Raw genomic sequence first — 21371 nt, forward strand, 5'->3', positions numbered from 1 at the left:
TGGGTCGCGTTCAGCAGACTCAACTGTTGTGGAGCGGATCCGTGAGCGCTCGCTGCTATTGGTGTATTCTTTTAGATTATCCAATAGCAGCGAGAGCTCACTGATCCGCTCCGCAACAGTTGAGTTTGCTGAACGCGACCATTGGGTGCATTCAGTACTACAACCGCTCAGTGAGCGCTCAGTGAGCGCTTGCATCTGATTGGCATATTCAGTTAGAATTAAAAATATATAGACTATGCATGATGTATACACACCGCTATTGATGGAAAAGTGAGATAGAATTTCTCTCTTGGAGAAATTTGACGAAATCCTTATGGTCAGTCTCTGATTAAGTCCGTATCTACAATAGGTGTTTTAAGACTTAAGCCGTAAGAAATTGACCAATTACAGTCGAATCCGAGGGGAATAATCGACTGTGATTCGTCTATTTCTTATGGCTTAAGGCTTAAAATCCTATTGTAGGTTCGGGATAATAGTAACCTTAAGACATGGACTTAAGCCGATGAGCCAATCAGGATACTGCTTTAGATCTACGTAATCTAACGGAAATAAAAATAGCAATAAACTTATCCATAAGGCGAGTTTCAACCGGTTGAAATTCGCTTTATTGTGAGATTATGGATAAGTTTACTGTTATTTCCATTTCCGTTAGATTATGTAGACCTAAAGCAATATCCTGATTGGCTCATCGGCTTAAGTTTACACCTTACGCATACAGTTACGGAATTTTGTTTGCGGCAGCCCTTAAGCCTTAAGCCATAAGAAATGGGCGAATCATAGTCGATTATTTCCCTCGGATTCGACTGTAATTGGTTAATTTCTTACGGCTTAAGGCTTAAAACACCTATTGTAGATCCGGGGTTAAATACTTATTGTAGATCCGGACTTAAGCTAGTGCATGAACCAATCAGAAAGTCGTATTAGCATCTTAAGACACTGCCTGAGATTAAGGGTGAAATCACACGGTGCGGAAAAAGACTGCGTAATAGAGAATGCGTCATTGAAGCAACCAATCAACGCTATTCAGCGCTAATCGGAATAGCGTTGATTGGTTGCTTCAATGACGCATTCTCTATTCCGCAGTCTTTTTCCGCACCGTGTGATTTCACCCTCAGAGTTGGTAGTCGGGTCGGCCTGCAGAGTCGGTAGTCTGATACGGGCTTTAAGTATAAGGTCTGACTATGAATACGGGCATTAGTTGTTGTAGAAGTTTAGTGTATGAAAGTGCACGAAGGGACATGTATATAAGTACAGAGGGTCGATTGTGTATCTCGAAATGAGGTGAAAACTACAAAAGTGAGCAAATTCACTAGAATATTCATAATTTAATTGGTTAATAACTAGTGAATTTGCTCACTTTTGGAATTTTCACCTCATTTCAAGATACACAATCGACTCTCAGTTCAAAAGATGAATCACCAATCATCATGCTTGATATCGTGTACCATGTGCACTTCCGTCATATTGACGCAACAATAGGTCTGTTGCGTGGCTTGCACTTTTTGCACTCAGTTCGCTTTCTCTCTTTTCAGGGCTAAATATATATCTCATTTTAAGTGTAAAAAGTGTAAAAAAGTGTAAGCAAGGCGAATAGATGTATTTAATGATGAATAAAAGAACTCTGTGATGTATTTGCGCTTCACGCGATTGATCAATCGATGAATTAAAAGACTCATCCTATTATATTTCCAGAGAGAAACCTGAGAGTGGGTGGACATCCCGGCCTTTTTCGTGTACCAAACCTCGTAAGGTAATGTCCACGTTTTTGTGGTTCTTTTCCGTACTATCACGTGGATTAAACAAGGATGAATAATCAACTTTGATCGTAAGGGTGATATTTCATTTGTGCGTTTTTGTCGTACGACAAATTTTTCAAGCCTGTTATGATTGGCTATGAGATAGAGAGATCCAAGGATTTTTTTGTTCTGTATACATTTGTCGTACGACAAAAACGCACAAAGAAACAGTACCCTTCGCGTCCTTGTCTAACCTATTAATAGTATGGAAAAGAACCAGAAAAACGTGGACATTACCCTACGAGATTTGATATCGACATGTGGTACATAATTCATCCGCTTCATCAGTAGTAGGTAGTAGAGTACATTAATCATTAATGGATCAAAGTAGAGTCTGATTTATCGATCCCATTTAAATTACATTGGGCCGATAAATCAGATTGTTACTATGACCCAGCGGATTAATGCATATTTATCATATACCGACACGTCTGTTATATCTGTAGGTTGATAACTGTCGAAGCCACTGTCAAAGTCAGCTGTCAAACGTGCGAGATGTCAAAGAGATCGATCAACGACCCGACGACGGATGTCAGCTGAGAGATGGACCACGTGAAGTGAAATTTTTCTTCTATCTTGTGTCATAAACGTTATTAACGACTCTGTTAACTCCAGTGTTTATCTTCGGCCAAACTGCTTCTTAAATATAGGGCGTATAGGCGTGTAATAATCTATGAATTTAGGCGTATTCAACAGAGTTAATCTCAAGGTTATTATATCTTCCGTTTAATTACATCTATTTTGAGCTATTTATATTATTTATTTCGAAAGAAATTGAAAAGACTAAGGACAATAGGAATCAGGCGTAGAAGACGTCGCGCAAATAATTATTTATTCCATATTTAATCTTAATTACCATCTATTTAGTGTCTTTGGTTTTCATTGCATGGGAGAAGCTCAATGTTTTTACGTGTTTTTAGGATTCCCAAGGAGGGATGTATTCAGAATGGGCCTCATTGAGCACTCTGATCCAACAAGGCTCGGAGGAAAGCCAGAGCGTACTGGAAAAATTTCCCCCTGGTGCAGGCAAAGAGGTCGCACTATCCATAGTTCGCCAACTCGCTGCAAACCTGGGCATCACCCAGGCAGGAGAGCCTAGTCCCCTCTCCACCGACAGGGAGGTGCAATGGTGCATGGAGGTGATATGTTTTGGTTTGTCGTTGCCGCTGGCCGAGCACGACACCGTCAGAGATTGCGTGAACATATACTGCGAGTGGCTGTCTGCTCTATACTCAACACCAAAGATCTCTGTGCCCAGACCAATTGTGGATGACCCAAACTTCTATGCCAGAAAGATCATAAGTCATTTTCACAATTTATTTGTTCCAAGGAAAGGGGAAGGTAAGACAAGATTTGGTTTTCTTTACATGTTAAATTTACTATCTGATCCTTTTGATAAGGTCCATTTTCTTTCCCAAAGTCTGGCCTTTTCTGTATCAGGATCTAGGTAATCCATGATATACTTATTACTTTTCTCTGAAGACATTTATATCAATTTGCAAAATGAATACTTATATCAATATCTATAATATATCACCTTCGATGAATGTTTCTAGGTACAGACACTATAAATCGGCAAGCTGTCCTGTGTCATCGAGTACTTAGAACTTTGCAGCAAATTGCGAGAGGTCCTGCAACTCTGGAGAGAGAAACATGGGAGAGCTTACTATTATTTCTCATCGGTATTAACGACGCACTATTAGCACCACCAGCAACTAGAGAAGATGCAGGAGAACAATTGTGTGAGAGAGTGCTCGGTGTATTGCTAGAGGTACAGAAATATTCTAATTAAGTAAGGATGTATCCAGGTATATAGTTTTTGCAAAAAGTGACTGGTATTGGAAATTTATTCTTTTCAATTATATATAAAAATATATGTTATATATACATGAAACAGTTCAATCAGGTCAATACTTATATAATATTTAACAATATAATTTTATAGTTTAAATGAAAATTTACTCATTTTATTTTAATTATTTTTTTAAAACATGTCATTTATTGAAATAATTTATGATTCTGATTCTAAATCACCACCAAACTTTTTGTATTACTCTCAAATAACAATATAGAAAAATTTTTAATATTTTTCATTTTGGTAAAAATTATATGTAATTCATCCTTAATGATATTGACGCTCATAAACTTATAAAACGAAATTCTTTTAGGTCTGGTTGGTCTCCTGTGAACGTAGCTTTCCTTCACCTCCGTTATGGCGAACATTACGAGAATCTTGCCTGCGATGGCGTCACAGATTGGCTTTAGTAGAGCAGTGGAACCGCGTGTGTCTCGCTCTTACAGCGAGGCTGCTGCATATTATGTACGGGCCAATGTTTCCCGAATTGAAAATAAGTATGTGCCTTTAATATATGCGTTAACCAAATTTGCACATTGTTTGCGGTATTACGATAAACAAAACTCTGTTAATAGGTGACGAAGACACGCAGCTAGTACCACCCACTATGTCAGATGAAGCAGTGGCACAGGCATGGTACAGATTATTGCGTACTATCGGTGATCCCGTAGACTTGTGTAGACCCGCTGTTGTCTCGCAGACGCAAGCGTTTCTGCAATACGCTATTGCCAGTCCTAATGTTATAGATCCATGCCAGCACCCATGTTTGCAAAGCTTGCCGCAAATATTTCTGAAAGCGATAAAAGGCATAGCGGGTCAGGTCGATGCTTTCCTTGGTGAGTCAAGGCTGTGATTTAACACAAAAGTACCAACGTTTCTTATTCACTAAAAGGACCAAGCAAATAAATTACTATGAAATAAAGAAAGTGATAAAAAATCAATGTTATTAATAGAAAGACATAATTATTAAAAAGTCAAAAAATTTCGGAACACTATATTTTATACAAAAAGTATATCAATTTAAAAAATAGAAATGATGAATATATAGTGATCGCTTGGTACTTTTAGTGTTATCAAACGTTAAATTCGTGATCTATCTCAAAAAGACTCGCGCTGTAACTTATCTCAGAGGCAAGAAGATGTCAAATGTATATCTCCTGAAATTTGTTTCTATCTGACACTCGCACACTTGTTGGCTTGTTCACCTGTATCTGCAATGGTGGCGGTTGCACATTGTCGCAAATGTTTTAGGAGTTTCACAGGCATGCTGTTGGGAGGAATGTTGTGTATCCAACGTTACAGGAAATAGTGGCATCAGCAGCGGGGGTGTTGGATGGGACAGGTCGAGCGGCAGGGATCAGCCTCAGCCTTCCCCCACACCCCCAACTCAACGCAGACTTGCCAAAAGTTTCAGTGTCACTCCTTCTGCAGTTACTAAGGGTATCTCAGTGCAATACTTTCTCTCTTGCCAATAGGATATTGTACTCAATCAGTTAATTCCTCTCTGCTAAGATCTAAAGTCACAGATACTGTATAGCACTCTCATTTTGTATCATAGTTTTCCTTTTATACTATACGCTATACTTTATTCCATATTATTAAATTTTGTTTTGATTACATGCATACAAAAATTGTTAATTATTAGAACTTGAACTTAGATAATTCACTTGTTGCTATTATAAAACATCTTGTAGAAACATATAAACATTTGGCAGGAATTCCAAAAGCATCATTAATTGGATTGACGACAAGTCGTGTGTCTAGTACACCACCGATGTTAATATCCAATTCCGGACCATCGTCTGCTTCAAGTACAGCATGTAATATCATTTCTATAAGTTCATAGTTATACAACAAAAATATATCCATTAAGTCGCACGATCGTGTGATTTACAGCCATGACTTCGTTAGGCCAGGATATTAGACCTCCTTTAGCTCCAGGACGACCCAAATGTAACAGTATACTGCATCTCTTCGGGGAATGGTTGTTCGAGGCTGCGTTTATCGGTACCGAGGGTTGGTCGCAGAATTTACCACGTAAGTGTCACTTGTGTACAAGACTGGGTATTTTTGCATTTAAAATGCCATTTAAAATGTAATTCTATTTAAAATGCTAAATGTAAAATACTTAAAAAAATGTATATTAAAATGTATATAGGGGAAACTATTCTGTATTTGAAAACTACTTAAAATATCTATTTACTCATTTTACATATAAAGTGCATTTGAAAAACATTTTGCATTTTAAATACATTTTTTTAAGTATTTTATATTTGGTATTTTAAATGATTACTCAGTCCTACTTGCGTGTGCGTGAAATAAGAGAAGATTTCACATGTAATTATATTTTATATACCATGATCATTTCATGTGTAGAACCGTCGGGTGCTTCCAAACGTCCGTCTTCGGTACTCGTAGATGGGCCGAGCTCATTGCAGGAAACCGTGAGCGATGTACCGTCGACGCTCTGTATAGATCGCTATGAGTCCGGTAGAGCGGAGGCATTGGGGGCCCTGTGCCGTATTTTTTGCGCCAAGAAAACAGGCGAAGAGATCTTACCCGTGTACCTAGCTAGATTTTATCAGGCGATGTATCACGGCCTCAAAGTCGACGAGGTATCGGTTGTAGCATATATTTCTTGATAGACTTAGAAAGAGATAGATGTAACGTGCACTTAATTTATTTTCAGTCTCGCGAATGTGGTGAAACATTGGCGAGTATTCTGTTGAATTCAGCTGATCTGTTCCGCCTCGATTTGAACGGTATTCAAGTCTTAGTGCCAGCCGTTTTATCCGCTCTGGAGGTGGTTCTACCGGAGAAAGATTTAAAGCTGAAATCTAATATAGTATCAAAGCCGGACTTGAGAAGGGCCTCGATACATTTGCTAATATCGATGTTAACACTGCCTCTGCATTTTCAGGTGAAAACATATGCATGAAAATGTAATAATCTCTCTTCTAAATTCTTTGGCAAAATTTATTAATATTTAATAAATTGCGTTGTTGTAAATTCAATACGCGATATGAACGGTAATCATGTAATTGAAGAAAGATATATATGAATTACAGAATCTCGCTATTAAGGAGCTTCCAGTATTCCCAGGCACAAATTTCTCCGAGAAAAGTCCCGTAACATTTGTACAGTTAAAATCAAGACTCATGAATTTACTCATAAACGCTTTACAAGTGGAGACTGATCCTCAAAATACACACATGCTGTTGGGTAAGTTAATAAAATTGAAAGATTGCTATCAATTACTGGTGATTTAACTTTCGCTTTGCAATATGTATTTGTTATTGAATTCTCAACATTATTCTTGATCGAAGTTTTCATTTCTTTGAGAAAATTAATTTTCTGTTAAATAAATATTTCTTAAACAGAAGTTCTCAACAAAATCAACATTTTATTGAAAAGTAGAAAATTGAATTTATGAATAGTGGCAAAATATAATTTTACATAAATGGAAATAAATGTAAAAATAATTTGTCGTGTAAAAATAATTCTTTTTAGGAGCTTTGTTGCTGAGTGTACAAGATTCTGCAGCAGCTGAAGAAGTAGAGCAAGTCACACAACCTGACACCGTAGCTAGTGATTCGACAACCAATTTGTTATCTTCAGGTTCGTTTTCGATACTACTAAACGATATCAGCTTGCATTCGGTTAGGTGCACTGTTCTGAGTTACTTAGTAATAATTCCTGTTTGTGTCCAAATTTTATTAAGTGATCTTATGATCATAGGCATTATTTTTTTATACATCACGTGGCGAAACAGTATAAAACATTGTTTTATTGCTATTTTATAAAAAAATAATACGGTAAAGAATGATTTTATGTATAAAGTAATAAATTAATTTAATAATTAATCTCATTTATTTCACAAGGTAAAGTCAAACTTCTCTCCATAAGTTGCCTATGATCATGACTGGTTTCTCTGCCAGTAAAATAGCAATGTCCCAGTATACTGCTACTTCATTTAATACAGCGACTTTTTATTAATATTTATCGATAGCTTTATGAATGGGAGTTAGTATGAGGACGCAAATATTTGGATTACAATGCTTAATGTCACCTCTCATCGTATCAGCTTTACACATGCTTATATATGAAATGTTAATTTTTTATTGTTATTACGAGTTGTGTTCTGTTGTGCATTTCGCCATTGTCCTGTCTTATCATCGCTTAATATAGTCACCAGCGATTCGGCCAGTCAAATAAGTATATCCAGTGATCAGCGATCAATTGGTGATGCCTCTGACATTGCAACTCTTCAAGAGGAATGCATTGCGTTCGGTAAATACACATATACTGTTTTATCTTGCTACATACATTTCATAAAAATCGCATTCGAAAACATTCGTAGAATGCGAATTTCATTTCCGCTTATCGTTTTATTATGTTTATATTGTTACGTTTACAATTCTTAAGAAAAGATTTACTTGTTCTCTCTTCCTTTTTCCTCTTTCTGTCTCTTTCTATACATATATACATATATGTATATACGCACTTAGCATTTGTTATATTATCAATTTTATTGTATATGTATTTATTTGTACAAAACACAGGCCGGTAATATTATTTCTTATAGACTCAAGGATTAAATGAGAGAAACATTTTTGTAGATTCGGCCCACGCTCTTTTTGTGCGAGCAACGTACTTGGTGTGTCATCGTTTGATTTCATCGTGGAAGACCGACTTGAATATTTCTCTAGCAGCACTCGAGATGCTGTCGGGATTAGCACGTACACGCATTCGCGAAACAGGTAGTAACATCAATATAACTTCGTCATATTAAGATTTAAATTTTGTTACGTACATATATTTTTATATGCAAGAAATAGATACTTATCTGCATTTTATTTCAAATAATTCTGCATGCAGCAAGGAGACTCACAGGTTCGATATTGTTCTCAGATAGAAATTGTCAGTTTTAACATTGAACGTTCTTGAAACAAGTGCGCATCGATAATGCTGTGTTGCAGATGCTCTAGAATGCAAGAGAGCAGTAAAATGGTTGTGCGATTATATTTCATATCAATGTTGGCGACCACCCCCGGCGCACTCTAAGGACCTCCATTCGTCTATCGTTGCGGCATTCAGTTGTCTGACAACTTGGCTGACCGCTCATCCGCAATTATTACAGGTAGATAATTTTTTAAAGTTGTATACTACAAAATTATATAATTTTAATTGAAATTCTATATATGTATACATTGATTCTTTTTTTTATTGAAGGACAAAGACTGCTTGACCACAGTATTGGAAGTCGTTGAGCTTGGCGTGTCAAAGAGACGCCGCTGATGCTCTTCTTACTATTCTGTTGGAACAGGTTTGTTCACTAAAATACACAAGATACAAAAAAAACATGAGTGCGCAGCAATCCAAAATTTTTTAAATTGCAATATTTGAATCTCTAGAGGTTTATATTAAAGCTTTCTCATCTGAGATTTCAACGGTTCTTAAGAATTTTCAACCTGAGATTGTAGAAGTTATTTTTTCTTAATTTTGTCAAATTTATAATTGTTTTTCTCATCGTAGGTTGGCTATTTTCCAAGCGCCTGCGGAGCACAATCGCTCTCGTCATTGTTGGATGAGGTATCTCTGCTTCGGCATTGCAATAGCTGGATTGGCGGACGTGTAGCACGACAAGCGGCCGTCGAGAGATTTCGTTACTTTGTATCCGAAAACGCGATTGTGTTAGCGCTGTTAGAGGAACCATTGGGAAACGATCAGGATCCTCAGCCGACCGTGACAGTTTTAATCCGCGGGCCATTCGGTAGACACGCGTGGACGATGCAGCTCCGTCATTTACCGCGTCATCGATCCAGCATCAGAAGTATAAACAGCAATCCCGGACGACCCCTGCCGTTGGCTGAAGCCGCACCGCGAACGGATTATAAACCAAGATTCTTCCCAGATAATGTTGATCGTATTCCTCACTGTAAAGTGTAAGTGAATGCTTACAGATCTTAAAGTAAGAACTTGATTTAGTTTAACTTAAGGCTATAAATATTTAGATTTGAATATTTAAAGTAAAATAAAAATAAATTAGAATATATAAAACTATTACTGAAACACACTGAAATTACTGAAATGGAAATGTGAAATTATTGAAACACAAATGATAAAATTGTGATTATATGATGTACCAAACGCTCAATTATTTGAATTAATTGCGAATGTCCTAATACATCTAGAATTTGAAATCGCGTTTTACACAGTACTCTAATCCAAATGATATTTAATCTTCACGACAGGGATGAATCGATACCAAGTCTCGAGGCAGTTATGAGTGATAATGACGCGGTGAGAGACGAGCATCAGATCCTTGCGCAGCTCTTAGAACGTCAGATAACGCTCGAGTCGAAGCATGACAACGGTAACGTAAAAGCTGCAGAAGACAAAACCGATGAATGTGTACCACCTCAGGTTTGTCACGAATTCCAAACGGCTCGTTTATTCCTGAGCCATTTTGGTTTCTTAAATATGGAGCCTAAGGAGAATGACGAATCCAGAAATAGCGGGCTAATCGCACTAGATCCAACCATCCCTGGATTCTGTACGGAGTTGGAGACTCTAGACAATATTAGTCCGCGAACGTGCGACACTGTTCATATCTTTTATATAAAAGCAGGTCAAAAGTCTGCCTCTGAAATATTATCAAACGTGGTAAGATATTGGTTTTTTTTCTTTTAGTTTATCATAGTTTAAAATTTTAGAATATATATTATCACCATTGTTTATCCTGTGTTGTAAATTTTCTTAAAAAAAAGTATAGGTCAAACAGTTGCATGTAGAGAGTCGTGCCTGTGGAGACTTTTTATCAGGACAACAAGATCTACAATATATTAAATTTTTATTCAATTCGACGCAACATCATGTTATACATCTTGTGTTCACAGCTGCATGACGAGAATGTGTCGCCAAATTTCTTGGAATTCTTAAACTCTCTCGGTTGGCCCGTTTGCGTATCCGCTCACGCAGGTTGGACGGGTCATGTATCGACTTCATGGAGAGTAACAGCGCAAGTGAACGTGCCACAGCCAGCTCACAGCAATCACGGTGGAGCTCTTTACAACGGTGACACTCACGTGCTGTACTGGGCAGACGTGAGTTCGGAAATTGCGTTTGTTGTGCCTACGCAATCGTATCTCATGGCCAACTCGGATTCGTTAGAGGAAAGTAGTTACAACAGCGATATTAGCACCAGTGGACAAGGTAAATCTTGAAGAGAATAATAATAAAAAAAACAAATTTGGAAATATATGTCCTTTTTTAATTACTTTTCTATTATATATTTGATTTAGATTATTATGTATATTATAAAGGAATATGATTGACTTCTTAAAAGCACAGTTTACATGTTTTATTGCAGTGTGGTTTGAGCGGAGTATCAGTGAAAGCACGGATACTCGCAGCAGCGGAACATCGCAAAACGCAACACAGAATTCTAGAACGATGTCGCTCGACCTGGAGAAACAGCCGTCGAGCTTACCGGGAGCAGGTCCGACGAATTCTTCGAGTGCAGATCCCATCAGGCCCAGGAGAACAATGAAGCAAGCCGTGCCATCTCAAACTAATACAAAGATCATGGTCGTGTGGTTGGAAAGTCTGGAGGATCATATCCAGTTCCCGATTGGTTCGTTCGCTCTTCTTTCGATAAGCATCCCGAAACTCGCATTAATTAATTAATCTGAACTTTTTATTGTATATTTTATTGCTACACACATTATTATCTTGTATGTATTTTCTTTATAACAAATGAAACGATCTTATTGGATTATAGGCGATCTGCTACCTTCCACTTACACCGGACTGGAACAATCGAAGATGCTGCAAGCAACCGATGTGCACGTTATCTTTCTTCAAGCTCTTGCTAACGGATTGATGCGAGTCAGATTGCAGGGACCGGTTTCTAGAATCAATTTAGCAACGCCTTTAATCGATGGCATGGTAGTGTCAAGAAGAGTCTTGGGGAATCTGGTTAGACAAACGGCTCTTAATATGGGACGTAGAAAAAGGCTTGATAACGATAGGTAATAAAATTAATAATAAAAAAAATCATTTTTAATTACAATACTTTTGTATCTGATTAATTATATCGTGTTTATATTGAGATATTATGTGCGCTTTTTATTTTAGATAAAATGTATAAATGCATATATTTATGTTTCAGTTATCATCCACCACATGTACGAAGACGTCTAAAAATTCAAGAGATGGTACAAAAATATAAGAGAAATTTAACTGATCCAGAGTTATTAACACTTTTATTCAGTAGCACACAAACTTATCAAGTCAAATAGAAAATTTTCAAGAATGTTTATCAACTTAAGTTCGGTAGCCTAATTTCTTTGTTGCTATAACAAAGAGAAAAAAAATTTTTTAAAGATGATTTTTACATCTCTTAAATATCTTGAAGATAAAGTTATTATCTTCTATTAAAACTGCTGAGAGAGGATAACTTTAGAAAATGTAAGCAAACTCCTTTTTCGATTATTACTTACAAATTCTTAGTAAAAAGTGGAGTGATTTTCTTTTGTAACTATTTCTTATTGAAAGACATACTCACTGTACAGTTCATTTAACACGCACAACAGTTCTTTATTTCCAACATTATTTTTCCATACTTAATTCAGATTCCGTGAATAAAAAACGAACTACATAATAATCCTTAATAACAAAATATATCCGAATAAAATGTAAAATTAAAAACAATTTTAATGTAATAATTAAATAACATTATATCAGGTATCGCTTCTTATAAGTTTAACATATAATATTTGGAAGAATGCAGTAAAGAAAAATAATAATTCGAAGGAAACTTTATTTAAATTTTCAAATCGTTTTCATACAGTTCTTCTTGGATTTTGATTTGTGCCTCTCAAAACGTTCTATATCTATATATATATATATATATGTACAGAAATTAGATTTTCTAAAATAAATACTTTGAGGGATTTCGGTACAAAATTTTTTGATGATCCTAGTTCCCGGTGACTACACACAACTATGAAATTCTAAAAATAGCTATAATAGATATAATAGATAAGAAAGCTTTAAAACATATTGCATTTAACTAACAAATTATGATTATTTTCTAATATAAAGAAAGTTACCTATTAAAAAATGGAAAATTAATATAAGTGAACGTTTTAGAAGAATGTATTTTTGTTATATGATTTTTAATATATATATTAAGCAAAAGAAGCTTTATATATTACTACTTGTAAAATTACTATTGTAAATAACGGTGTAAATAAATTCAAATTATTCAAATTATGTATAATTGAAAATAAGCTCTTTCAAGTCCGTTGTCTTTCAAAGACATAATGCCCTCTTTTGCATATCCATTGATGAGGTTGTCATAGTAAAGATATTTTTGATTGTCTTCTGAGTTTACCATTGTCTTCTAGTTTGCTATTGCCTTCCGAGAAGTAACGATCAAATAAAATCCAACATATGTATACCGATTTGAATCCGAATCTTTGGCACAGAGGGCAGTAACTCTTTATGCCACGATTACCATACTTTGCTATATGTTCATAAATATATATATATATATATATCAGGGTGTCCCGTAAAGATCCGAACAATGTTTAAGGGAAGATTCCTGAGATTATTTTGAGAAGAAAATCCTAATACGAAAACGTCGAGGCTACAACAATTTTTTGAATTATAAGCTAACTTTAAATGCTTATAAGTAAAAAACCATTTTACTTTTATAGCCTCTATTATTATTTCTGGATTCTTTTGAACATTTTAAGATGAAAATCCTAATACGAAAATATCGAGGCTATAATAGTTTTCGAATTACACACTATTTTTAACCAAATATAATTCAAAAGTTATTATAGCCTCAACATTTTGGTATTAGAATTTTCGTCTCAAAATGATCTCAGGAATCTCCACTTAAACGTTGTTCGGGTCTTTACGGGACATCCTGTATATATATATATATAAAGCAGTAAAAAAATACGTTTTATTTAATTATTATGTATGATTATATTTTTTTTATATATAAAACTCTTTGTATATACATGTATGTACCAGATAATTGAATTTAACAGATCGTGATAGATGTCTGAAATTATTAACGTCTAAAAAACAAATGTTTAATTCTAAGATTTTGATTAGTTACTTCTTGCACAATAGAGCGAAATAGCTACTTGGTATATGTATAATATACACATGACTTATCTGAATTAAAAATATCTTCAGTTTCAATTTTTTTCTGTTTTACGCGGAATTGTAAGATGACTGTCGGCTTGATAGTTAATCAGTAATTTATTTGTTTTCGTTATTTGTATAGTTACCTTCAAGTAATGAATTATATAAACATTCATAAGAAAATAATAGTGTTCCATTTTGCTTATATAATATCCTGATGAAAATATAAAGCTTGTCGAAGCATCAAAGTTGTGTTCTAATGAAATAATTTTTTTGAAGCGAGCCTCTATAAGGGCTCCGAGATAAAAGCATAATAGTTTTTTTTAGATGTTTACCGAATAAATGAAATATATTTTAAAATATTATCATTTGCTTACCAGAGAGGAACCTCGATCAAATTTTATTCACGTTCGTCTAAGAACTCGACGATGCTCCGTTTACATTCAACGAACATTGTGCTCGTGCTTGCCGAAGAACTTATCTATGCTTTATTTATGTTTCTTTAACGTTTAGTTGACGATTCCTTTACGTTCTATATTCCAATTTTCGCTTCTTAAGAGTTTTGTTTACGTTTCCGTTACTTCCCCCTTACACTACTTAACAATTTTTTTTTATATTAAGAAGAATTATGAAGACATTGCGCACAATATTACAACTTATATTGTTACAATTTGGCGCGAAAAGCCGAGAACACTATTGTGTTTCTCGATGAAGTTCTCTGAATTCAAAACTATTTTCATCCAATCGTATTTATATCCTTGTACTAAAACCTTTTGTGAATTAATAGCAGTAAGAGAGAATTTAACAACATGATTCAGCGGTTATTTCTCGTCTAATGGCGATGCATCATATTGTCCACTTAACTAATATGCCTTTGTAGGAACGCTCGAATCCATTGTCTGAAATTCATTATCAGTTGGCTCGCATTGTAATTTCGCGCTATATCTAAATGCAGCGTAACAAAAATAGATGAATTATCCGATGCGAGCCGTCATTCTTATCACCGTTGACAAGTTAATCGCCGATCTAATGATAATTATCAAGTAGCATTTATGTGTTTTATCATCACGTTATAAAGAAGCTGCAAAATGCAGTATAAAAATATGTTTTAAAGTTTCTGACGAAACTAATCGATGAAGAAGATCGAGTGTCATTGAAAGGAAAGAAGATCAATAAATAGCATTTGTAATATTAACGCGGAGAGTTAAATTTATTATTTCTCGATTAATTTTTAATTTCTACTTTACACAGAGAGAGAGAGAAAGAAAGATTAGACTGGAAACAACGAGTATTACACAGAAATTTTATTGCGAGCAATTTTAGTGATCAAATTAATTTCACCTATTAATTTAATCAATATAATAATTTATTATCAAATATATTTGTAATTTTATACTGTTAATGTGTGGATAGAATTATTAATTTTTGATTTGGTAGTAGAAAAAAAAATTAGGTTGGGAACGATAAATTGTAGCCAGAAATTTTGTAAATAATTTTGCAAAAATCCTATTAATCACCAATTAACTTAATCGATGATTAAACATTACATCAAGTGTATTATCTTGTTAAGTAAATGATGAAATGAGAGATTAGATTAGGATAGGTGAATTATCATAAGTTTAGAAAATTTGCGGAAGCCAATAATATCGATTAAATTAATCAACAATTGGATTAATCGGAAGAAGTTTCATCGAACTCTTGACATCGATTTTCAACATTCTAAAATTTTCAGTTCACAATAGGAATTAACAGCAAATTTTTTTTATAGTCGATTTCTACGTAATGTGAAGCGGCACATTTTTCCAAGCGATAAACGTTATCGCCCTTATCACAAAGAAATTAAAGATGACAACAGCAGTCAGCGACACGTCAGCCGTTCAGTATTATATTGTTGACATGGATTCGTATTTAATTTCGTATGTTTACATCCGCTTGTGCCATGTCAGCGAATTATTTTTGACTCGTCACGAAACGCCGGTTTAATTTCGCTGAATTCAGATGATGATGATCCTTACATGTTTAGTGGTTAACGTTCTTTCTTTTTCTTTATTTTTCGCATATGGCAGAGCATTGACATTTGATTTCTGTACCATCCAGATGGGGCACAACTATTATAATCCATTTAAATGTGAACAAAATTTTCGTTTTAAATTATTATATAAATTAGTATAATTTGTTAGACATGAACTCAAAAAGAATTCAAAAAGATATACAAATATTTATATTATGCAATATTTGTATATAAGTACCTTTAATAAAAGTAATTAATATTTATTTCTAATTTCTTAATATATTAATTAATATTCCTAATTTCCATAAAAACCAAAGTATGATTTATTCTTATACAAAATTAAGAAATAGAAAAAGATTAAATAAAGAATACCCTTTGAATCTGAAAAAGAGCTTATAAAATAGGTGATGATAAAGTGAAATCTTTTAATTGAGACTCTCCCCACATAAAAATATACTACTAGTGCAATAAGTAAATTCGAATATGGTGGAGAAAATTTCATTAAAATTACACTGAAATTTTATTGTGAAAATAAATATTATTGATTAACATCATATTTCAAATTAGTTCTAGAATTCATAAAGGAAACTTTTTTATTATAATTTTGTCGTGTATCCTCTGAAATATGATGTTAATCAATAATATTTATTTTCACAATAAAATTTCAGTGTAATTTTAATGAAATTTTCTCCACCACTATTACGTTATTCGAATTTACTTATTACACTAATAGTATATTTTTATGCGGGTCAGAGAAATACTTTTAGAACAGAAATGGAACGAAAGTAGGAATTGATTTCCTAAACCGGGAATAAAAAAAGAATTTTTTTCGGACTCTCTGTGCTATCTGGAAAAATTGCATCAAATTGTACGAGATTTCAATTCTTATCATTTCGCTAACGATTACCGTTTTTGTCAGAAACGGTAATCAGCGCAATTAATTCATTGGCGAGACATTGGGAGTATATTAGGCTAATATTGCATAAATAATAATAATAATAATTTATTTAACAATAAATTAGGTTATTAGGGGATATTTTGCAATTGACATTAAAGTTTCTCACAAATGAGAAACTCGGCGGTGATGACGACATCGGTGACACGTATGTGGAAAAGAAACGCTTCGCGCGTGTGTGTGTTGAGTAATTTGTATTTAATAGCACACAATAAAGATCTATAAGATCGTATTGTGTACGTGTTTGTACACAATCGAGATACGCGACTAGATGATTCTTCAAGGTTCTTATATTCGCGCGATAAGTTATATAAATGTACTTTCCGATAGTCATTCTGTTAACGCGAGATTCGCATAGAAATAAAATATTGCACAACGAGAGTTGTGAATTTCAGATGTCTGCGCTACTCGAAAGTAGAATAAAAGGGTAAAAATAAAGATATCAATTGACCCCTATGTGATACCGAGCTATCACACGATCGTATAAGACAAGACTCTCTCGAACACACATCCTTTAAACTTTTTTTCAAAATCATTCAGATTTTAGACTTTGCGGGACAAAACCGAAAACATTGCGTGTATTTGTTTAACAAGAGATAATTTTTTTGGAAAAATCCGAAATATATAATTATAATAATTCAAAACATAATTAAAAAGTTATTATCATTACAGAGACAAACAACGAACTTGAAAAAATTATAATTTTAAATTTTAAAAAAATTATAAATTTACATTATACTAATAATTGAATATTCAGGCCACAAAGTAGTGATTAATTATTTCGAATATTTTGAATATTAAAATTATTTGTTAAATGTTTTTAATATTCAAAATAAGTAATTTCTAATATTAATAGTTGATTTCTTTAAGGGCGTATTTTTATTATTATAATTCTGTTTGTGCAGCAATGGCAATTAAATCGGAGATTTATTCTAAATTTTAGAAAGTAAAACACAATCGTCAACATTATATTGATGCTAAAATTAGACGAATTAGTTCGATAAATGTCAATCTGCTAATGTTGCCATTCACGTGGCAACGTTATTTATTATATCATTACGTGCAATATTACGCTTATCGTTTTGCACAACTTGACGCGAGATAAACACTATCGTGTTTCTTGATGAAGTTCAAACGATCTCCTGACCAAACGATTCAACTGAACTTTGATATGTTGCCTCCGCCATAGAGGTGAATATTGCATCGAACGGAGGACTAGGGGTTTTATTTAAGGGAGAAGGTGACTCTTTGATCAAACTCCGATTATTTTAATAATTATTATTACAATATGTACTCTGCTATTAATAGATTTATTAACATTATTCGATAAATTTATTAACCCATTGTTTAATGTATTAAAAAAAAGATTAAATCAGGGACAGCGAATTACACAAAATTCTTTTTTCTTGTAAAATCGAGCCATATAATTCAGAATTGAAATGACTCCCCGTTGCGTTTATTCGTATATCCTTTGAGAGGATAAAAAACGTGGACCGTCAGTAATTTCCATTACGCGAGAAGTTTCTGGGTATCGAAAATTCTAGGTATCGAAATGACGGGGTCGACCCGTGAACACGCGACACGGACGGTGGGACGGGCTTCGCGGATCGACGTGAATGTAGTCACGAGACGCGGCGTCAGCAATTTTCCCGCGCGGTTCGCGGCGCGCGCGGTGATTGGTCGCGCTTTTCTGTCACCGGCGTCACGCCGTCGATGATACGCGGATGGATACAGCGATGATGGTGGGTGGTGTTGCGAGAATACACGGATACTTTCACTCGGTATTCTCGGACAGCCGGCAACCCGGACTGTCTTTAGACTGTTTGGAGTAGTTTGGACCGGAGAGATCGGACTCGCCAGATTACGTTTGTGTGTGTTTGAGCCAGCTTGAGCGCGGTACATATTTATTACATAATCTGGCCGAATAATCGGGCATAATCGCGGTGAGGCACGGCGGGCAACGGTGGTTGTACTTGTTCGGCTCTCGCAGCCAGCTTCAGAGAGCTCGAGAGCAGTGCAGACGAGTGCAGAGTTGCAGACTGCAGAGCGCAGAGCGCAGAGCTGCAGAAGCGGAATACTGACGGCCAGTGACGGTTGGTGACGGCGACGGTACGACTGGAATAACTCGCTCGTAGCTCGTAGCGGGTGCCGCGTGTGCTGTATGGTGGGCTTCCTCTCTGTCGCGTGTATTTCCCCGTGCCTGTCTCGGTCTCGCCGTCGTGCGTGCCGCAGGGTGGAGGGACAGTCAGGGTCCGTCAGGGACAGTGTAATTCCTGGAGCGAGAAAGATCGGTCGCACTCCTCGCCGATCTCTCGGTGGCTTGTGCGCGGTGCAGCCAGGTGCGGTACTGTATGCGGTACTGCTGTGAACGATTCAGTTTCGCACGAGAGCCTGCTCGCCGGTGGATCTTAAATGTGTCAGTATGGATCAGAATCAAACGGTCGGAATGGACATGGACCAGTTCTGCGGTACCAAGTTCTGGGTGAGTCAGAAGGGCAAGAGGATTCTCCTTGAGAGCCTGTCTCTCCCAGAGAAATCCTTTCCTTTGCTCTCCTCCTCCTCGCCTTTTTCCTCTCTTCGAGTTCCACGATTCCTCGGATTCCTTCGCGTCGCGTCCTTCCCAGGACTTTAGAAAACACTTTCATCTCGGAAACTCACGAAGGATACCCGTTGATCGGTCCATCATCCCGCACGACGCAGACTTGGAATCGTTCGACCTTCTCGGGTGGCAATTCCTTCAGGAAACGTGACGTTTCTCGCGCGGTCGTGTAATCCTTCAACTGACTCTAATCTCTCTCTTTCTCTCTAGCTCTGCGATTGATCCGCGGGCGGAGAGCGAAAATGAGGAGTTCCGACTCCGCGTGAACTTCCTTCGAAGTCGATCGAAGAGTGTCGAAGGCTGCTTTCCTTTTGGGAGACACATGGTGCTTATCAGCAAGAGACAGAGCTAATTTACACTCGTTACGTTTAGTCCACGATTTACACGCTACAATATACTTAAACACGATGGTCGTGACGATGTAAACAGTTTATTTATCATGTTCAGGTCAAATTTAGATCAGATGTAGAGTATAGGTCGCCGACTGAACGCACTGTGTAAACTAGACCGTAGTATAACATGACTCAGGGATTTCATCTTTGTTAACACTGCAAACAATGATGTAATGACTGTGTTACACCGTATCATCTGTGTCTTTTGTTAGAAAGCATTCACAGACAACCAAATGTCATTTTATCCTTTATAGGTGTTCGCTTGAAATCCTTGAAAATTTTATGCGTTGAAGAGAGAAAAAGCAAAGAAGTCCGAATGCAAAAGTGCAAGCAAACGATCGATCACGTAACTTTTCTTCTCTAGAGTGGAAACGTAAAAAATGAAATTTTTTATGTATGTATATGCACACATGGAGACGCAAAGCCTTGCCATTTAATGCTTGGTTTATGCTTCGGTCTTAATCCTAAAATTCAGCCAATAAAGCTGCCAGTCCTAATTGGTCCTAACTGAAATCTGTATTCCATTGGCTGAATTTTAGGATTTTAGGGTTAAGACCGAAGCATAAACCAGGCATATAAAGTTGCACGCGTTTCGGAAAAGGCATAAGAAGGAGCGAGAAGGCACGAAAGAGCATGGCAAGGCATTTGTGTTCCCGTGCGTACGTACACACGCATACATGCGAAAGATTTTCACTTTTCACGGCTTCCTAGGGAAAAAGCTGCACGATTGACTGTTTGCGTTCACGTTCACGCGAAGTAGGTCTGTTCGCGTTGCTTGAAATCCCCCCCCCCAAATTTTTGCACTTAAAATAGGACAGATATATATTTGGGCGTTGAAATGAGAGAAAGCGAAGGTGCTGAGTGCAAAAAATAAAAGCAAGGCGAACAGCGTTTTCGTTCCTAGGGGAAAATCACGTGATATCGCTACCCTGTCGCTTAATCGCTTCGCTTCATCGCCTCGTGCTGTGCCTTCTTGCGCACAGACGCACGCGTTTGTCTGTGTGCACGTGTACGTACGTAACACGCCTTCCGATTATAGAGCCGACGTGATGAAGCAATGTCATTACGTTCGATTGCGCGATTTTAGCGAAATCGAAATTACGGAAATAAGTCGTGCGCGCGTGCGAAGAATTTTTATATGAATTGGAACATTTTTCAGAAATACTTAGAACACAGAGAGAAAAATGTTTGGTATTTGTAACTATAATTATATATTACTATAATTATGATTATTACTGCTATAATAATAATAACAGTAACTATATATATAGTTCCAGCAACAAATGTATATAACTGGCAACCTAAAATGACTATAATTATAGTTGTTATAACCATAAAATAGTTGAAATTACCATAAAAATGGTTCAAGTGACTATAATTTTATAGTTATATTTCGGGACAACCATATTTTTATGGTAATTTCAACTATTTTATGGTTATAACAACTATAATTATAGTCATTTTAGGTTGCCAGTTATATACATTTGTTGCTGGAACTATATATATAGTTACTGTTATTATTATTATAGCAGTAATAATCATAATTATAGTAATATATAATTATAGTTACAAATACCAAACATTTTTCTCTCTGTG

General features: G+C 35.8%; 2 protein-coding genes across 4 annotated transcripts in view; both read left to right on the plus strand.

The window, feature by feature from the left end:
- Nucleotides 1-2231: 2231 nt before the first annotated feature.
- On the plus strand, nt 2232-12022 carry LOC108726685 (ral GTPase-activating protein subunit beta). The gene is given in 25 exon segments (XM_018454406.1): nt 2232-2505; nt 2717-3137; nt 3217-3243; nt 3353-3567; nt 3965-4148; nt 4227-4487; nt 4903-5091; nt 5367-5471; nt 5548-5688; nt 6028-6266; nt 6341-6571; nt 6720-6873; nt 7162-7269; nt 7840-7941; nt 8271-8411; nt 8530-8544; nt 8631-8791; nt 8884-8929; nt 8931-8977; nt 9187-9596; nt 9906-10317; nt 10551-10866; nt 11024-11287; nt 11435-11684; nt 11825-12022. Coding segments are annotated over 25 exon segments (4605 nt in total). The 5' UTR covers nt 2232-2469; the 3' UTR covers nt 11955-12022.
- Nucleotides 12023-19206: 7184 nt separating this feature from the next.
- MRP (Multidrug-Resistance like Protein 1) overlaps nt 19207-21371 on the plus strand; it is a 20661-nt gene continuing 18496 nt past the window's right edge. For all 3 annotated transcript variants that reach the window (XM_018454331.1, XM_018454322.1, XM_018454313.1), the window contains exon 1: nt 19207-19266. In XM_018454331.1, coding sequence (XP_018309833.1) covers nt 19207-19266 — 60 coding nt within the window. The remainder of the gene's footprint in view (nt 19267-21371) is intronic.

Source organism: Mycetomoellerius zeteki, unplaced genomic scaffold (assembly GCF_001594055.1).
Source record: "Mycetomoellerius zeteki isolate Tzet28-1 unplaced genomic scaffold, Tzet1.0 scaffold1110, whole genome shotgun sequence".
Taxonomy (NCBI): Eukaryota; Metazoa; Arthropoda; class Insecta; order Hymenoptera; family Formicidae; genus Mycetomoellerius; species Mycetomoellerius zeteki.